The following is a 19,581-nucleotide window of genomic DNA, read 5'->3' as shown; positions in this document are numbered from 1 at the left end:
AAAACCTTGAGGTGAGAAGCACACTGATAGCCATGGAAAGCAACAGAAAAGGCAGGTAAATTTACTGTCTCTGTGCCAGAGCCTCAGATTACTATCATTTATTTAGGCGTCTCACACAAGAGGCAGCAAAGTTACAAGTTAAGGAAACAACACCCATACTGTATTTATCAGATTTGCGGCTCAGATCCCTCTGGATCTGTGCTTAGTTTATGACTGCTGCACCCCCTGGAGCTAGCTTTACTGCTCATGTAAACAGTACTTCTTGTCAGAAGGAAAGTAAGTGCTGTGCAGGAAGGAGATAAAAGCAGCTGAGAATCTAAAAGAGACATTTTAAACCTTGTATTTATTAAATTAACCCTTAAATGTTTGCCAGCCAGTAATTTCAAATGGATTCAGGCTCCCATTTCTGCTACAGAGGACTTGCATTTCCTAGTGTGTTTTAGGGAACTGGTGGGTTGCACTCAAAGAACAAGTTAAAATGCTTTGAACTGCACAAACAAATATATGACAGACCCCTCCCTGCAAAGATTCTTATAATTTAATTGATTATGTGACAGTATAACAGGATAATTCTTCACAGGTTTAAAAACAGGCAACAGTGTTTATCAAAGGCATTGCTTATTTTGCATTCCTTTACATGTATCTGTATGGTATCACAGAGTATAATGTTGCCAGATCCTGAGAGTTTTGTCACAAGTCTCATATGACATCTCTTACTTTCTTAAGCCATAAATGGTAGAGTTGGATGAATAGGTGAAAATCACAGCTTCTATTTAAAAGTGTCTCACACTTGTATTTGAAGGGAGAACTTTCAGTCCTGAAGTGTCAAACAACAGAAGAAACACACAAGTTTCTTATGTTTCTTTGACGCTAATGACATCAAGGCCAGGTAGGACAGAGCCTTGGGTGACATGGTCTAGTGGAAGATGTCCCTGCCCACGGCAAGGGTTTGGAACTGGATGACCTTAAGGTGCTTTCCAACCCAAACCATTCTGTGCTTCTATGACATGGTTTGGGGGAGGCCTGACTCATGATTCACCAATACTTGAAGCTGTGAGATGTTTATATGATCTTGACACATCTTCTATGGTTGAAAGAAAGACTACATTTTGATCCAGACAGAACAATAAAGCTTGGGATGGACACCAGAGTATCTGCCGTAGAGTTAACATTGCTTTCATGAAGGCTTACACACGGATTTTTAGCCATGCAAGCCTTCTCCTGGACACCTGCCCCTCGGGTATTATCCTGAAAGTCTAAAAATGTTTTCCTCAGCATGTTCTGCTGCTGTCAGTCTAAGTTCTGGTTAGACTGCAACTGATGGAACATGATAACCTGCAGGAGATAGCCAACACTATCTGAGGTAGCACGGAATGGGAAGGCAGAAATCGCTGATCACTCCAGACGTTTGCTGTATGAATGGGATATAAATGACTGATGGTTTGGGATGGAGAAGAGGCAGAGATCTCCAACAATTTTTCTTCCAAAACATCTCAATCATTAGTGATGCCTTGGAAGCGGAGTAACTCACTGAATCTGCTATAGTAGATTACTGTCAGATGTAAATCGCTTTTGCAACTATTCATTTATTTGAAACAATGTCAAGCAGCACAACTTTTTTACAACTTTAATTAAATGGCAGATGCAATTAATTTTTCTGCTTGGAAGGACCAAGAAGAAAACTTGGTTGGATGCCAGCTGTTAGCTTTTGGGATGACTTACAGTTGCATCCATTCATAACATTGATAGCTCAGCAAGAAGCTGTTAAACTGTGATACATATTTTATTTTGTTGAGGGATTTCTTAAGTGTTCTGTGGAAGTTTCAGGAAGAGCTACATAAATGCTACCTGATGGCATCTAATATAGTTTTTGGCTGCAGAATTTACACTGTATTTACCATAGTGCAGTAGTTTTTGTGCTCAGAAAAGACATCTGAGGAAAGAGTAGAAACCAACGTCACAATGAGTACCTTGCAGGGGGAGGACCTCCAGACAGACCTGAGAACTCCATGTTCCTCTGGCTTGCTTCAGAAAGGTGGCTACACTCACTGGCTGCGCCTATAGGACTTCAGTACATTCAGTTACTCTTGATAAGTTTAAGAACTTTTTTGGGGTTGGGAGTAGGGTAGGCTAACTCATGGATGAGAAGTCCAGAAAACCTACTGGTACATGCTTCAGATACCCTTGGGACTTTTTTCACCAAGTCAGACCACAGGCAAGAGCTGTAAAACAACCTACAACGGGTCAAGCCAGGTTTCTCTGCGGCATGTTAATAAACTCTTGCTGTGGAGTGGAACAGTACCTTTCAGATTTTTGAAAGTTACACCTCATAATACATGACTGTAAAATCTGATCAAGCCCTGTTCTCCTAAAAGTGATCCAAGAAACCTCATTTGTTTCTCCTTTCAGTAACATGAGCAGGGGTTCCTTTCTACTTATTTTTTAACAACTATTATGGAGAGACGATTGACAGAGCCAGTGTTGAAAGGCTCGTGTATAATTAATCCACAACCATAGCCATTTCTATTGTCACAGCACCCAGAACCTATCAGCTGGTGGGAACAGTGTACAGTCTCCAGCAGCCTCCACATAAAGATGTTTCACAAGTCACTCTCCATTCCTAGCTAATGCTCATGCAGTGATGGAAATACAAAACTCCTCTAGCACAGCAGTGAGGCAGTGAAAGTTCATCTGGTGTAATGCAGAGCAGAAGCAGCTTGTTCCCCAGATCCCTCATGCTATACTTACATGTGTGTTCAGGCTGCTCTTGTTTCCAAGGTCAAGGTTAAATGGGAATACTCACAGTAGTGTTTCCCACAGGAGGCATGTTGCATCTATGACCCCAAGTCTGCAGTGGCCTCTTGGATTCATGCTCAGATGCTGGCCTTGGATTCATGAAGCCCATGAGTTGTATGCTGGCTGCACACCATCCTTTCTGTCCTTCCTGGCACATGGTGGTCAGGTGAGGCACTGAACTGGCAGGGAGGTGGCTTCCATGCGAGGACACTGTATGTAGACAAAGTGGCTTTGTTCTCTCCCTGGAGCTCTGTGAAATGTCAGTTTGCCAAATCTGGCAGCTGTTCTTTTGCAGACCTGTTTTAACAGGAGGATGCTCAAATTACTTTATTTGCATCCTGCCTTCAAAGAATTTCAATGTTTTGGAGTTTTTTAGGGGGAAAAAAAAATAGTTCAGTATTTTTTCTCTTGTGTATAATTTGATTTGTACTTCACAAGGAATCAGATATTAAGCTCAGTGTGGTTTTGAACATGTATGTGAGGCTGGATTTTCATTATCCTAACACAGTAGCTTCTGTAATATTTATCATGATGACTTATGATAAGTATACAAGGGATTACTCTATAACCTGAAGTTTCCATTGTGCCAGGAACAAGAGGTACTCAATTTTTCCATAATTTGCATCACGGTCTTGTTTTACTAGTGCTACCAAAATTTCCAAGGATGGGGTGGCAGACAGCAGAATCAGGGTGTGTGTAAATCAGTCATGGAAAAAATACAAGGGATTTTCAGACCTGAGGATGATCCAAGCTATGATTCTGCCCAAGTCAGTTCTATTCATATCTAATAGTTTGGCTTAGCTGGTCAGGAATAAAAAGCTGAGAACTTGCGGCACAGCTTCTGCCTTTCTGTTTGGAGTCAGAGAATTGTTTTTATTCATTTCTTCATCTCTTCATCTTCTAAAGAACAAATAAAACCTGATTATTATAGAACTACAGAATCTCAGACTGGTTTGGGCTGGAAGGGACCTTAAAGCTCACCTAGTTAAACAGGGACACCTTCCACTAAAGCAGGTTGCTCCAAGCCCCTGTGTCCAACCTGGCCTTGAACACTGCCAGGGATGGGGCAGCCACAGCTTCTCTGGGCACCCTGTGCCAGCGCCTCAGCACCCTCACAGGGAAGAGCTTCTGCCTAAGAGCTCATCTCAGTCTCCCCTCTGGCAGGTTAAAGCCATGCCCCTTGTCCTAGAATACCAATTGTAATACTATGACTATATAAAGAAGACTAGAAAATCGCCCATTCTCTTTGCAAAGCACACACACACAAAACCCCCACAAAACAAAGCCACAAAGAAACAAGCAACCAAAACCAAGAAAAGAAACCAAACAAAACCCCCAACTCCATCCCATGCCTTTGAATAAACCAACAGCTTGGGTTTCAGGGGGACGACACGTCCCTTAAACACCCCCAGCAAACCGCTGCTGGCGAAGGAGCCGCCACGCAGCAGCGGTGACCCGGACACGCCGGGGGGCAGCCGCCGCCTGCGCACAGCCGGAGCCGCTGCCTCCCCTTGACTTTCGCTTCTGCACGGCGCCAGTGACCTCTGCTCCTGCGGGCACGGCGGACGGCGCTCCGGCTGCAGGGGCACCGCGCACGCCGCGGACCCCTGAGACCTATGGACCATGCTCTACAAGACATGTAAGTGCGTACTGCTGACGAGGAACGCGGGCGAAACAACTGCTCCGAAAAGTCCGAATCTGCAGAAACAGAAGTGCGCAGGCAGGAGGGGCAGCGTCTCCGACGGGAGTGGCCACCCAGTCGCTGCCTTCCCTATGTTTTATCCTTCTAAGAGTCAGTTTTTTCTAAGCGATTAGCTAAAACTTGCTGAAGGGAGCTCGGTGTGTAATCTGAGCTTTTAAGCCATATTTCATTGTATTTTCTTAGACACAAAGAAGGACTTTGTTAAAGGAACTGCATGCACTCTCTGGATTTAATTTGTTGCTGGAGAGATCCAGTCCTCTTCAGCTGTGGGAAAATAAGAAACCATATTGTGATTTAACAACTAACAGAACAAGAAAACAGTACGTGCCTGTGCTGCCGTAGAAGGGTAATATTTACTAAATCAAATCATTCACTCAAGTAAACAAATGGTTCAGCAGGGAGGAAACAGCAATTTGGAGTTTAGCTAACCAGGAAATACGACTGCTGTCCTTTAGAAAAAAATACCCATGGGCAGGACACTCAGCTCAGCCACTAAATTAGGAGAGAGAAATCTGAACTGAATCACGAAGTTCAGAATGGAGCTCTGCCTCCCATCAGCAGGAAGCGGGGGCTTCGTGCAGTCCCGCTCAGTCTGTGGGCAGTTTCAGGCTAGGCACCATTTGCCTCAAAACATGTAAGGGTTTTGGAGTGCTGTGTGAATACGCTCATTGCTTTTACCAGTACCAAGTGTGTGCCCTCTCTAACCAGCCGTGTGCACTGAATGTCACGGATCATTCCATGGGAGGCATTTGGTGGCCCATCTCCAGCCAAGTATGTGCCTCCCCGAGGACGTGCCCCATGTATGCAGATGGATGTTCCTCCTGCTGCCCTTGCAGTGGCAGTGTGACTTCCCTAAGATCTCTCTTTCCAAGGCAAACCAGACAGCAATACAGTCTTGTGTGCCGTGGGCACAAGGAGATAAATTTAACCCCTGACTTTTGTCGTTATCTAAGTCCATAGGACAAAAATATCTCCAGGCAGCGTGGCGCATGGTGCTGCACACCGGCAGCTCTCTGGAATGATTTATTTTCACTTCCATTTCACTTGCCGTGCTCGGAAATGCCATCTGCTAAAAACCATCCAAGATCTGTATTAGAGATTTCAGTCTGTGTCACATTAAGATGACCAGTTTTTCAGTTTTGTGGTTTAGATTCTGGTAGTGAACTTTTCAGAGGAGCACAAATTGCAGTAAATTCACAATGGCATGAAAACAAATCCCCAGCATGCCATACTGCTTCTCAGTACTAGGCAACACCTCGTGCTGCACTGTTTTAATATACAGATGAAATAGTCTTAAAAATGTATGATAAAAGGAGTTATAAAATGGCAGTTTCCTTTCCACAAGGTGCCTGTTTCTGTTACTACAGTACATTGCCAAAAATCACACTGATACAGGCATGATCAAGATTTCCATGTGCAATAAAAATAATTGAAAGATCTATTTTCATGCTGTTTGGAAGATCTGGATTCCTGAGGGTAAATGGAATAAACTCAGGATGTTTATTCATCTTCCCAAGGACACACACCATAAATGTCACAGCATTTGACAATACTAAAAATGTTGCTATGCATTTTTTACCCATTTTCTTACACTTTTCTAGACATAAAAAAACTGCTTCCATTTGTAGTACAGAGGTACAAACCAACATTTTCAAGAAGTGTGGGGATGCAAGTATCTCATTTGTTACTCATAGAATAGCTTGGGTTGGAAGGAACCTTCAAAGCTCATCTAGTCCAATTCCTTTGCAGTGAGCAGGGACATCTTCAACTACATCAGATTGCACAGAACCACATCCAGCCAGGCACTGAATGTCTCCAGGGATGGTGCATCCACCACCTCCCTGGGCATTGTAAACTATTTCTTACTCAAGTCCAGCCTGACTGTCCCCTCTTTTAGTTGAAAACCGTCACCCCTCGTCCTGTCGCCACAGGCCCTGATGAAAAGTCTCTCCTCATCTTTCTTACAGGCCCCTTCTAAATACTGAAATGGAAGTGCAGCAAATACTTAGGTGCATATCATGGTGCGTGTGTTACTGTAGTGCTGGCTGTGCTCACCCAGAGGGTCTCCACAATGAGCTCCTCAGACCCTGCATGGAGAGCACAGTGGTGTGTGACATGGCACTGGGGTGGGACGCAGCTCTCCTTGGAGAGCCTTGCCAGGATAGAAGCTTCACTCTGGCAGGGAAGGCCAGCCACTGGCAACAAAGGCGAGGTATCAGAGAAGTTATCCAGAAGACAGCTTCAGGACTTCTTGGTTAACCCGGCTAGTGAAATGCTGCCCCAGGACGAGCGAGAAGCACCCTGGCATGCCCCAAGCACCATCGCTGGGGTTGTGCTGGGTATGAAATCCCTCCATGAGACCGCCAAGTAGCAGCCCTCACAAACTGCCAGCAAATTCTCTGTTTTCATTGCTTTAAACTCCCAGGCTTGCTGGAGCTGTCTCTCCTATGAGAGTGTCCGGTGTGTATCCAAGCTCAGTCACACCCTCACCAAACCCTTTCTTACCTCCCATTTGGTAACTGGTGCCTTCCCTGCTGGCTTGAGAAGTCCCAGCCTGTCAGCCAGGACGTGCTGACTCCAGCTTCAGTGCTACATGTTCCCAAGACATGCATCATTCCAAGGGGCCATATGTTTTGGTTTTGCTGTTTAACCAGTCCCAGGATACTGGTACAGCTTTTCCACATGCTGGGTTTGAGCAGGCCTGGAGGCAAAACAGGGCAAACCTTTTGGGATCTTGTGGACTAGTGATCATCCAGGCAATGGTTGAGTTTCCTTGGGGCTTCCTTCCTAAGAGAGGCAAACTGGTTTAATAAGAGGTGCCTGTGTGAGGGCAGATTGAAGCCTTTTACCTACCAGTCTGCTACCAGTTTGCCAATTGTGATTTTAATCCCTCCAGAAGATTTCTGTCCCTCTTCAACACAAACATTTTCTTCATAGCTTCAAGACAAACCATGATTATAGATCACCCTGTGTCTTTGCCGTACTAGAAATCTGCCTTTCCCAATGCATTATACAAATGCCAGTATTTGCAGTAAAAATTCTGCAGTAATAAATAACATACCTCTTTATCACAGTTTGCAAAGCTAAGGTTCAGTTTCGCTGCCCTGCAGCAGGAGGGTGTTTCATCTTCCATACCTCACCGAGTAATTAAATGTGGATGAAATCTTGTGCAGATGGGAGGTTTCCAAACGCACGGATCTCCTTGTCCTTCTTCCCTCGGGAAGTTAATAATAATATTAATTAGGTGCTTCGCCACAAGCTTTCTTTCCTCTGACTGAGAGGTCCCTGCTCCTTGGGTGTGAGTAGCTACCTGTCAGATTTACCTTACATATCAAGCACGTAAAAGAAGCATACAGGGCTGCAGCACAGGATAAAACTGTAAGCTGCATAGGGATATTGCAAAAATGCAGGCAGGGTATTTTGAACAGTTAAATTACTTGTGGGAAATTAAATTGCGGCATCACTAATTGTGGATTGTTTCAAACCCCACAAACTGCACAGAAGGCTCAGACTTTCTCTTCGGTGCAGGGGGCTGGAGCTGGATGAGCTTTAAGGTCGCTTCCACCCAAACCAGTCTGTGCTTCTGTGGTTCCATGATTACAGACGAACGTGTTTTACCCCTCGGGGTTGACACGGCGAGGCCTGACCCGCCGCGACGCGGCCTGGAAGCCCCAGGAGTCGCCCCGAGCGCTCCGCTCCTCCCGCCGCCTCCGGCAGCGCCTCCTCCGGGCACCGCCCCGCTGCCATCCCCACACGAAGGCCGCAGCCCGCCGGCGGGCCGGGCCGCCATGCCCGGTGAGTGTGGGGCGGGGAGGGCCGGGGGCGGTAGCGGGGCCGCCGGGGCGAGAGGGGGCCGGTCGCTGAGGCGGCGGCGCTGCCCCCGCGGGGCTGCGGCTGGAGGCAGTGATGGGCAGGGTTTGGTGCCGCCAGCGGCCCGTGCTCGGTCCGTCAGCGCGGCAGCTCCGAGGCGAGTCTGTAACGGCGTGGTCACGGCCTGCCGGTGGGCCCCGGGTAGGCGAGCGGCCCCACGCGGGCGGTAGCGCGGAGGAACCCGGCCCTGCAGCCCTCGGCATCGTCGCCGGGTGTGGACCGCGCTGCGGAGCCACGCGTCCCGGGCGGGCCCCCGGCACGGCGGTGTGTGCCGCGGCAGCGGGCGGGAGCCGGTCCCCGGGTTCTGAGGCCCGCGAGCCCGATTCGGGGGTGTGTGTGTAACAGAGCGAGAGCGTTACCCACCGGGGCAGGGGTGGAGGTAACAGATCACAGAATCACGGCCTGGTTTGTGTTGGAAGGGACCTTAAAGCTTCTCCAGCTCCAACCCCTGCCACGGGCAGGGACACCTTCCACTAGAGCAGCTTGCTCCAAGCCCCTGTGTCCAACCTGGCCTTGAACACTGCCAGGGATGGGGCAGCCACAGCTTCTCTGGGCACCCTGTGCCAGCGCCTCAGCACCCTCACAGGGAAGAGCTTCTGCCTAAGAGCTCATCTCAGTCTCCCCTCTGGAGGTTAAAGCCATTCCCCTTGGCCTGTCCCTACATCCCTTGTCCCAAGCCCCTCTCCAGGTTTCCTGCAGCCCCTTCAGGCACTGGAGCTGCTCTCAGGTCTCCCCTTCAGGAGCCTTCTCTTCTCCAGGCTGCCCCAGCCCAGCTCTCTCAGCCTGGCTCCAGAGCAGAGCTGCTCCAGCCCTCGCAGCATCTCCACGGCCTCCTCTGGGCTCTCTCCAACAGCTCCACGTCCCTCCTGTGCTGCTGCCCCAGAGCTGGATCAGGACTGCAGGGGGGTCTCCCCAAAGCACAGCAGAGGGGCAGGATCCCCTCCCTGAGCTGCTGCTCACGCTCTGGGGGTGCAGCCCGGCACACGGGGGGGTTCTGGGCTCAAGCGCACCCTGAATCTGGGTCATGGAGAGCTTCTCATCACCCAGCACCCCCAGGTCGTCCTCAGAGCTGCCTTTGTACAAAGCTCAGAAGACTGGGAATGCCTGTAAGCAAATGTCACATTCTAGTATCAAGAGCATTTTAATATTTTGCTCAGTCTTTTATTATTTTTTTCTATTTTGAGAAGGTATTTTTGGTAAAGATGAGTTACAGAACTCTGCAGCTACCTGAAAGGAGGTTGCAGCAAGGTGGTGGTAGGTCTCTTTTCCCAAGTAACAAGCGATAGGATGAGGGAAAATGGCTTTAAGTTGCACCAGAAAGGTTTAAACTGGAGATTAGGGAAAATTTCTTCACCAAAAGAGCTCTCAGCCATTGGAACAGGCTGCCCAGGGCAGTGGTTGAGTCACCATCCTTGGAAGCGTTCAGAAACCGTGTAGATGTGCTTGAGACATGGTTTAGTTGTGGACTTGGCAGTGCTGAGTTGATGGTTAACAGTTGGACTGGATGACCTTAAAGGTCTTTTCCAATTTAAACAATTTGTGTTTCTGTGATGTGCTGTCAGAGACTTGACTTCTGGTTCCTGAGTTGCTGGTAGCACCAGCATGTGGCAGTGGGTGAGTGCAGCCAGGGTGGGGACGCATTGTCTTTCACCTCTGTATCACTGCTTCCAGGCCAGAGGAGCAGACCAGCTGCTGTTATCTAGGGTGCATTTGGTAATCAGTGCAATCTGATCATCTCAGACCATTTCTCTGCAGGCAGATTATTTTTTAAATCCTCAGCATCCCTTTCCTGGGCTCTTGAAAGGGAAAAGCCAAAAATTAAATTTATGTTAAGGTAACATTTTGTTGAGAGAGACTTTTTTAAGCTCTTACCTGAGAGGCTTCAGCAAGGAGTTTGCATGGACACATACAAATGGCAGGTCATGTGCTTTCAAGGTCAATTTACCTTTATAAAGTTAATGAAAATCATCTAGGAGCTTTACAGGAAGCCAAAGCTTGTGTTTGCATAGCACAGCACATACCACTGAGGCTTCTGGAATGGAGTTTTGCAAATTATGTGTGGTGTTACGGAGAATAGAGAGATGTCAGAGAGATGTGTTGGGGTTTGTGTCTGTTGTGTTTGAATTTATCAGCTTGTGATGATCCTGTTTGCTTGGCAAATTGAAGGAGGCTTTTACAGGGAGCCTTAATTCCATGAGCAGAATATATTTTGTCAGCCTTAGTGTAGAGGCTGGGTCATTCTTCAGCCCTTGCCAGAAACCTAATTGCCTGTTTGGAAAGAACAATTGAGATGTGTCATTATCTGAAGGGCTGCAGTGAGGGTGATTTTTGCCTGCAGGTAAAAAATGATGTGTGTTGCTTTGCTGCTGTCACTTGCTGCTTGCACTTTCATTATCCTTGATTTTATGGATTTTATTCTGTCTGAGGAGCAGCTGGCTACAAATAACCAGTAATCACTTGCTTTTCTCTAATATCTCTTAATTATACATGTACTTCCTTTCCTTCCATGTGTGGTCAGGTGCAGGCTGTGTATGTCAGCGCGGTGTGCATGTGCTGTATGCCAGAGGCCTTCTGTACTTCGGGTAAGAGAAAAAGCGGTCGTGTATGAGGTGTGACGGGCTTGTAGTAATTGTAAGTCAATAGCATGGAATTATTAGTCATGTTTTCCTCGTGGCTGTCGAAGGCTGTTTGAGTTTCCTGTCTCTTTCACAAGTTTACAGTTCCTCTTAGTAAGGAAAATACTGACATTTTTTTTAAGCTTAAGTGGCATTGTATCCAACCTCAGCTGTATTTGCTGCTTCTCTTACTGAGCTCAGTCCAACCCCAACCCTTCAACTCCTCGACTGCAGCTGCATGTTTGAGAAGACCTGCAGCTGCATCCGAAACATGTGGACAGGATTAAGCCCTGTTAAGTTGTTCTGACAGAGGAGAGTGTGCAACTGGAGTAACATCAAATGACAAATTTGGAGTTAGATACTACCCATGTGCAGTCTGGGGGTATAAATAATCATAGAATCACAGAACCACAGACTGGTTTAGGTTGGAAGGGACCTCATCCAGTTCCAACCCCCTTCCAGCACCTTCCACTAGAGCAGGTTGCTCCAAGCCCCTGTGTCCAACCTGGCCTTGAACACTGCCAGGGATGGGGCAGCCACAGCTTCTCTGGGCACCCTGTGCCAGCGCCTCAGCACCCTCACAGGGAAGAGCTTCTGCCTAAGAGCTCATCTCAGTCTCCCCTCTGGCAGGTTAATGCCATTCCCCTTGTCCTAGCACTACGTGCCCTTGTAATCTCTGATGCCCTAATGCCTGACAGTGTCATGCTTGTACTGTAAGCTGTGGTTAATCAACCTTGTCTTCCAGTACTGCTGTTCTGAACTTTCTAGGCAAATGCTGGCTGCCAGCACCACTGTCCTTTTAATAGCGGGGTGACTCATGCTTGGAAACAAAGTCTTCTTAATGTAAAGATTTCACATTTTCCTTGCAATAACTGTTGTCTCTATGAGGCAGTGAGATAAAAGGAGAAGGAGAAAAAAGATGTGTAATTGCTAAGCACCTCAATCATATACCTCCCAAAGTATAAAGGTGGTGACCACACTGGGAACATAAGCCAGAAGAATTAGTAAATATGCAAACTTCCTAAACAGCCACTCCCTCGATTCTTAAGTTGTGGCAGCACATCGAGTAATCTTGATGCAGTTGTGAAGCTGCCTTGTTTGGGGTTTCTCTTACTTTAAAACATAAATAATGGGCATGTTCAATACTAAAAAACTGCTGTGATTATAAAACCTCATGGCATGGTTATGTTTGTATGCCTGTAACCAAGCCGTGGCTGGCAGTGCTTTGGAGCAAGTCTGCCATAACAAAGGTGCTGAAGCTCCTGGGGCAGGCTGTGCCTGAGATCATCATGTGGCGGCTTCAGATGTGCACATGTGCTTTCCAGATATGCTTATCTCTCCAGAGCAGGGTCCACGATCCAGCCACCAGGATTGGTGGGGCTTTTTTGTTTGTTTTCTTTAAGTTTAGTAGCTGAGGCACAATTCTGCGCTGGTGTCGATGGGAATGTTCTCTCCCCTGGTTTGCCAGAAGGCAGTCCCTTGTGTGGTTTGAGCAGAGATTTCTCAGAGGAGAGACTAAAGATTTCAGAAGAGAGAGGTGAGATTCTGATGAGAAAATGAACATGAGCCCACCGTGTGTGCTCGCAGCCCAGAAAGCCAACCATATCCTGGGCTGCATCAAAAGGAGCGTGGCCAGCAGGTCGAAGGAGGTGATCCTGCCCCTCTGCTCTGCTCTTGTGAGACCTCACCTGGGGTATTGTGTGCAGTTCTGGTGTCCTCAACATAAAAATGACATGGAAATGTTGGAACAAATCCAGAGAAGGGCAACGAGGATGATCAGGGGACTGGAGCACTTCCCATATGGAGATAGGCTGAGAAAGTTGGGGCTGTTCAGCCTGGAGAAGAGAAGGCTGCGTGGAGACCTCAGAGCAGCCTTCCAGTATCTGAAGGGGGCCTATAGGGATGCTGGGGAGGGACTCTTCATTAGGGATTGTAGTGACAGGAGAAGGGGTAACGGGTTAAAACTTAAACAGGGGAAGTTTAGATTGGATATAAGGAAGAAGTTCTTTCCTGTAAGGGTGGTGAGGCACTGGAATGGGTTGCCCAGGGAGGTTGTGAATGCTCCATCCCTGGCAGTGTTCAAGGCCAGGTTGGACAGAGCCTTGGGTGGCACTGTTTAGTGTGAGGTGTCCCTGGCCATGGCAGGGGGGGTTGGAACTTGATGATCTTAAGGTCCTTTCCAACCCTAACTATTCTATGATTCTGTACTTGAAGGGTGAGACACTTCTGCTGTACTTTGATTGAGCTTGTGTTGAGCTTGAGGAATGCTCTTCTGGCAGTTTTAAACCTTGCACCCCATCCTAAATACTTAAGTAATTTGGAGGAGGTGAAAATGCAGGCAGGCAAAATGTGACTGTGGGAATGTGGAAGAAGCATACTTCTTAAAAACAGAGCATCCCATAGGATGGGAGAAGTTTCTTGCAAATGCCTGAGCCAGGCGTAAGACCTATCCATGGCAGGCACAGTTTAGCAGTAGGCAGAGGGGCCAAGAGCATCGTCTCATTCTCCTCTCCTGCCTTTTGGCTTAGATGGGAAGAAAACACAGCCAGTCCTGAAATCCCAGAGAGGCTTCTGCCCCATTAGACGAGCAGTGGGAGCCAGGTTTCAGATGGCAGCACAAAGCCCTCAGTAAGACTGGTGGTGGTGTAATGAGCGTGTGTAAATGAAAGTGCCACGAGGACATGGAGTGCTTCTCACTGCTCAGAAGATGTTCTTGGATAATTGTGATCTTCAGTTGTCACAGCTAACTTCACTGCTGTAATTAACGCTTGTGCACACTGCCTGTGTGGGGATCAGTAATGACAAGGCAGCAGCAAAGCAAGAACCAGGGAAGGAGATGACCCTTTGAGCCTGCTTTTATTTTATTTTGTATACTCCTCCTGCCAGAATTTTGTCACGGTTTCAGCACTTGCTGGGGTTCTTTATCTGAAGTTTAATTGCTCTGCTAGCTATAAGTCCCTGGTTTAGTGCACTTTCTTTGTGAGTTTGCTGAAGGTACAGTGTTGTTGGTGACACTGAGAATCACTGCAAGTCATGTAGCAGATAGAGCAGAAGGAGGAGGAAGTTGCAGGGACATGAACAGACTCAAGTGCACAGTTTCCTCGTCCTTGACACAGCCTCTTGTGTATGCTAATGTGTTGATTTGAAGAGAAGTTTGATCTCAACCTTGAATCAGACGACATGGAACTTCTTGCAACAAAAGGGGGTTGCACAGCAAGTATGTCAGAGCAGGATATTTCTGACAGTACACAAAAAAGCTGCCCTGACAGTGAGCTGTTGAAAAGTGAGGCATTAGAAATAATGGAAATAATATGATGTTTGTATAAAAAGTAAGAATTTATCTGAAATGCTGTTGTGCCTGTAGAATCACAGCTCTCTTAGAGTATCAATAGCTGTGTGTTCTTGTTTGAATAGCGGTGACACTGGCACTGGAGAAGTTACTAGTGCATGATGGTCATAGTGGGAGGTTGTCCTGAGAACTTTCCTGTAAATACTGTTAGTGCTACAGAGATACAGAAAAAGGACAGTGTAATACAGAAAACCCCCAAACACGGTACAGAAAGGGCAAGGGCTGTGCACAGGTGCAGTGCATCATGGCAGTTTCCTGACTCTTCTCCTTCATTCTTTCCTTTATCTTCTGTAAATTGCAGGGCACAAAGAGCTGATGGTTGTGTTATTTTCTGATAGCCAAAATACCACAAACCTGTGCATTTGTTTTACCTGGGGAATGTGCTGAGGGTGCGGGTGTGGTTTGGTTTGGTTTTCGATGCTGCTGGGTTATAAAGTGGTGTATTGTCATTTTAACACTTACTTCAGACAGGGTCATGGACACTCCCTTTCTAAATCTGATAAAGGCACAGTTACCTGTGGAACCAGTCTGTCCCTGTCTTAATCTAGGCACTATAAACAAGGAGCTATAGGGAAAGCTATGCCGCTGCAAAATCCATTGCTGTTGAATTGGAAAGGGTCCCTGAAACAACAGCATTTCTGGATTTCTGTATTTGCAGAGATTTGGGTTGATAGAGAAAGATGTATTTTAACTGTATGTTTATTTGAATGTATGTCCATGGCAAAAATGTATTGCTTTTGGACTGCCTTTTCTCCCCGCTCTTGTAAGAAGTTAAGGCAGATGTCCTTTCCTAAAAAGCTGGATGGCTCTTTGGAAGAGATGCTGTTCCTGATCTTCCAGTTCTGTTTCAGTGTCTGGTTTCATATTTACATCAAAAAATTTATAAGACACATTACTTTAAACCTCCATAATCTGACTCCATAAATGAGAGAAGGTACATCTTCAGTGATTTAACAACTTTAGGGCTGTATTTGATTAAATATTCCATAATCTGCCTCCATAAATGATAGAAGGTACATCTTCAGTGATTTAACAACTTTAGGGCTGTATTTGATTAAATATTCCATCATCAGTGCTTGACACCTAAATAGTTCAGAACCTTCTCTTTGGACAGGGAGAGCAGCATAAGTGACCAGCCAGGAATTCAGATGTATGCCATTTTAAGTGGATGGGTTTTTGAAAGCGCATGGCTATCTTCTGGTTCCCTAACAGATAATTCAGCTTTCTAAAATTATGTGATGGTGGTAATTTTTTTTAGCTATTTAACCAGTGTTAGGAAAATTACATGTACAGAATTAAAAAATGGCTTGCTAACTAACTGCTGTGGTTTGTTATTTTATCTCCAGATCAATCGTATTGTCATCGGCTGCAGCACGATGTGTACTTTCTTACAAGCAATAGCCGACTGAATGAGCAAGTAGTTGATAAAATTATTCTTCAGCTTAACAGAGTCTACCCCCAAATTCTTACCAATGCAGAAGCAGAAAAGGTAAATTGATGGATTTTACTGTATCTCTGAATGTTGCATTGTTTTTGCGGGTCAGTAGCTCAGCTGCCCTCTTTCCAGCTTGACTCTTGGTCCCACATGCAGCCAATCTTCCTCACCGAATTACAGAATCATAGGATAGTTAGGGTTGGAAAGGACCTTAGGATCACATAGTTCCAACCCCCCTGACATGGGCAGGGACACATCACACTAAACCACATAACTCAAGATCCATCCAACCTGGCCTCACTTCTTACTTGCTGACCAGCTGTATCTGGCATCTCATATGAGAGAAGTCATGGGGCTGACATATTCCCTGTGCCAAGGTGTTATGAGAGAGGGCACTCTCTTCATCAGTAATTTAATGCCACAGTTCCAGCCATGATGACTGACACTGTGTGTGCAGAAGCACGCTATCTTATAATCACTCTGTGTCAGGATTGCACCCATCGGGCGACTAAATGCTCTGCATGCCTACCTCCTCACAAGAGTCAGTGTGAGCCTTGTCAGATGATCTGTGCTGTATCCAGCTGTGTCCACAAAATCATCTGTATTATCTTAATCTATTTTAGTTACTGATTAATATGATTAATAACTCTAAGTAGTGATAGAGAAAGTGTGTGTAAGTGTGGGAGCTGTGGGACATGGATGGAATTAGTAACACCTTCCAGTGGTGCCACTATGTATGGAGAAAGGCCACCCTCCCTTCACTGTCTGCACAAGACTCAGGGTTTTGGCATAGCAGTATTGTAACTCTAGGAAACATAGGTCTAGCTTTGTCATAATCAAACTCCATGAGGATGAGTAGTGTTCCAGTGGTACAGAGCAGTGCTAGATCATCAGCTGAGCCAGTCTAGCCACTCAGTTAAGGTAAACAGTGTGACATGCACAGTGAGAGATCATCTCATTTCCTCAAGAGCTTAAAAAAAAAAGAAAAAGCATAAACACGTAAATCTGTGAAATGCAATCTGGGACTTCTGCATTTAGCAGATAGAAATGAATTGCTTTCACAGGGGTCCAGGGAAGTTTCTGTCAGCTGTGTTTAGTGTTTAGGAAGCTTACAATCTCAGCTGTATCCAGTACACCTTGTGGAAGTTTTGGAATTTTGTCAGAATAAGGAGTATTGTATATAAGGTATCTTTCATTTGTGTCCCCATAGAGCAGGAGTTGATCATAAGTATACTACAAAGGTTACCTGCTGTACTGGTCTGATGTACAATGCTTTGCTGAGAATGGTTTGGTCATTTTCCAGATAAGCTGAAATTGATTTGATGTGTTTTCTTTCTCATTGTAAGGTCTCCTAATACCACATTTTGGGCTACATTAAAAGGGTACTTTCTTCTGCAGCTGCTTGCCGTGTTGCCTGAGTATTGAGAATTTGTACATGTTGCAGCATTTAATTGTGCTGGAAGCAATGAAACATACAATATTGGAATAATGAACACATTAGGACAAATGCAAGCAGTATAAAACTACCTTTCTGGATGATCATTACTAGGCAAATAAGGGAAAATTTGAAACCAGAAAACTTTACTGTAAGATTTGTTAATGTTTTCTATCAACAGCTTTCAGAATCAAATTATAGAATAGCGAGCACCGTGTTAGTTTGAACACAGGGAAGACACATTCAAATGGAGAGTAACTCACTTTTATCAGGACAGAAAAAGGAATGAGGGAGGGCAGAGGCAGTATGTTCTCCATCAGGCAGTGCTAACCAAATGGAGCTCAGTGTCCTGAAGACTGCTGTATGTCCTCTTTAGGTTCCCCTCTCTTTGTGACTTGTTTTTTTAGCAAATATAAAATAAGCTCTGTATCTTCACTCCCTGGTGTACTGTAAAATGATGTGTTGTCATCTCTCTTCTTATGAGTGCTTTTCTCTTACAGTTCAGAAATCCAAAGGCATCACTCCATACCAGACTTTCAGATCTCATAAAGCACCTTCAAAAGAAAGGAGAGAGACACTGCCAAGAGTTTTACAGGGCTCTACAGATCAATGCTGAACAGCTGTATGATGACCTACCAAGCAGGAAAGTCCTCAGTAAGTTGATTCATAAGTTGATGGAGTTGTGGATTTCCTCATCGGTGTACCACGAGACCTCATTTCAGATGAGGTTTAGAGTTTTAAAATAACCTGTCTAGGTTATTTAAGTATTTTTGGGGTATACCTTAATTTCTTCTGACTGGAATTTTCCAAAAGCTGTAAGGGGATTTGACTGCATAGTTATTATTTGTTGACTAGTGTGGGCAGATCCAAATGCTTTGATTGTTTTGAAATATGAAGGATGTCTTTAAAAGAGTTTAAGTGCAACACGTAAGGCAGAAATATAGCTCTTACAAAGTACAGTTTCTCTTTTCATAACCGCTGCTTCTTAATGGCTTGTTTCCTATGTGTTTATTCTGACATGAGAACATTACAAAACTCAAATTTGTTAAGTTCAAAACTCCGGTGGCCCAGAAGCTTGGCTTTCCCTCCATCCATGTATCTCCTAGTTGTATCTAGTTTAAAGTGGAACAAACATTTCATAGGCCCTTGTCATGAATGAGCTGTGATGTTAGGCATTTAGGATTTGGTTTGTGCAGCTGACATCCGAGTGATATCCATAAACAGCGCCCCCCCAGTTATGTATGTATCTGCTTCAGGAGGACTGAGGCTCAAACAGATTTGATTCTGTACTGCAAAGGAGCTGATTTCTTCAACGGAAAGTATCCAGCCTGGCTTGCCAGGGATAATGCTTGCTATGTGTTGGTGTTTCGTGGTTGGTTTGGTTTTGTTTCCTGCCACTCCAGCCTGATGAACTTGAGAAAAGCACAATGTTCCAAATGGATGGGAAATGCGTTCGGGCATCTTGCATACTGAAGTGACTTAAGGAGCTTGAGGGAAAGCTCCCACATTTCAGTTAATGAAGCTGCAAAGGGACTGCAGTTTAAGAAATCCTTATAAAGTATCTAACAGCTCTAATATTTCACCGGTCGCTTGATTTCTAGTTGTAAGAAAATTCACAGTTAGGTGCCAGGGGCTATTTCAGACATGTAGGTCAAAAACTCCATTGAGATTCAAACCTTTACACCAAAAGTCCATAGGTTAGACCTCTTTTGTTTCTGGAGTGAAAATGACATGTAAATTGTACTTACCTTTGAAGATACGCATTGTCTAGCTTCATTTCGCCTTTCATTTTGAAGGAAGGGGTTTGTTTCTACTCAGTACAGAAACATACCAGTAGAAGACTGCACCATTGTTGTCCTGCTTGCACAGGGAGGCTGCAAAGTTACCTAGGTCTCCAGATCCGTACGTGAACTTTCTTGAACTGGGAAAGTTGGGCCCATCTCTGTCTTAGACTCTCAGATGAACGTGAATCCCAGTTGATTCAGCCTTGCAGCAGCTTTGAGATAGTGCCTTTGATCTGATACTCACCTTGCAGAAGTCATGCCCTTTGAGGGAGCAGGCTCTTAAATCAAATAGTCTTGGATCTATTATTTTTACCCAGGTAGAGCTCAAGAGCAACAAGTTTGTCTGCCAGCCTGACTAGAAGGCAGCAGACAGCCTTTATTAATTAAAAGCAACTTAGCAATCTTAGTGTAGTCACTAAGAATGGAACTTCAAGAGTGTGTTGATTGTGTAAGAGTTTAAGCCGTGTTAAATATTAAGTAATACCTTCTACAACCCATTTCTGAAAATGTGTATTAGCATACTGGGATGCAGTAGCCAAAGCCTGACTACATCCCGTATAGATGGTCTGAATTCAGCTGAGTACTAGAAATAGCA

The 19,581-nt window shown here is 45.5% G+C and overlaps 1 protein-coding gene across 9 annotated transcripts in view; it reads left to right on the top strand.

Moving 5' to 3' along the window:
- The first annotated feature begins 4,198 nt into the window (after nucleotides 1-4,198).
- The window catches only part of CARD19 (caspase recruitment domain family member 19), a 63,636-nt gene continuing 48,253 nt past the window's right edge, over nucleotides 4,199-19,581 (top strand). For 6 of the 9 annotated variants that reach the window (XR_009746864.1, XM_061473044.1, XM_061473040.1 and 3 more), the window contains exons 1-3: nucleotides 8,068-8,293; nucleotides 15,679-15,821; nucleotides 17,703-17,856. Coding sequence is in view for 8 of the 9 variants with exons in the window: in XM_061473044.1 (XP_061329028.1) it covers nucleotides 8,092-8,293; nucleotides 15,679-15,821; nucleotides 17,703-17,856 (499 nt within the window). In the remaining variant the exon portion in view is untranslated. Of the gene's footprint in view, nucleotides 4,436-8,067; nucleotides 8,294-10,886; nucleotides 10,951-15,678; nucleotides 15,822-17,702; nucleotides 17,857-19,581 lie in introns of those variants that run through there. The other 3 variants (XM_061473045.1, XM_061473042.1, XM_061473043.1) reach the window with 3 other exon arrangements.

Source organism: Pezoporus flaviventris, unplaced genomic scaffold, assembly GCF_033815535.1.
Source record: "Pezoporus flaviventris isolate CSIRO_AGI_PZ_B2104156 unplaced genomic scaffold, CSIRO_AGI_Pfla_v1 ptg000073l, whole genome shotgun sequence".
NCBI lineage: Eukaryota > Metazoa > Chordata > Aves > Psittaciformes > Psittacidae > Pezoporus > Pezoporus flaviventris.
The sequence above is the reverse complement of the archived record's forward strand: the minus strand, read 5'-3'. Positions and strand labels throughout refer to the sequence as shown.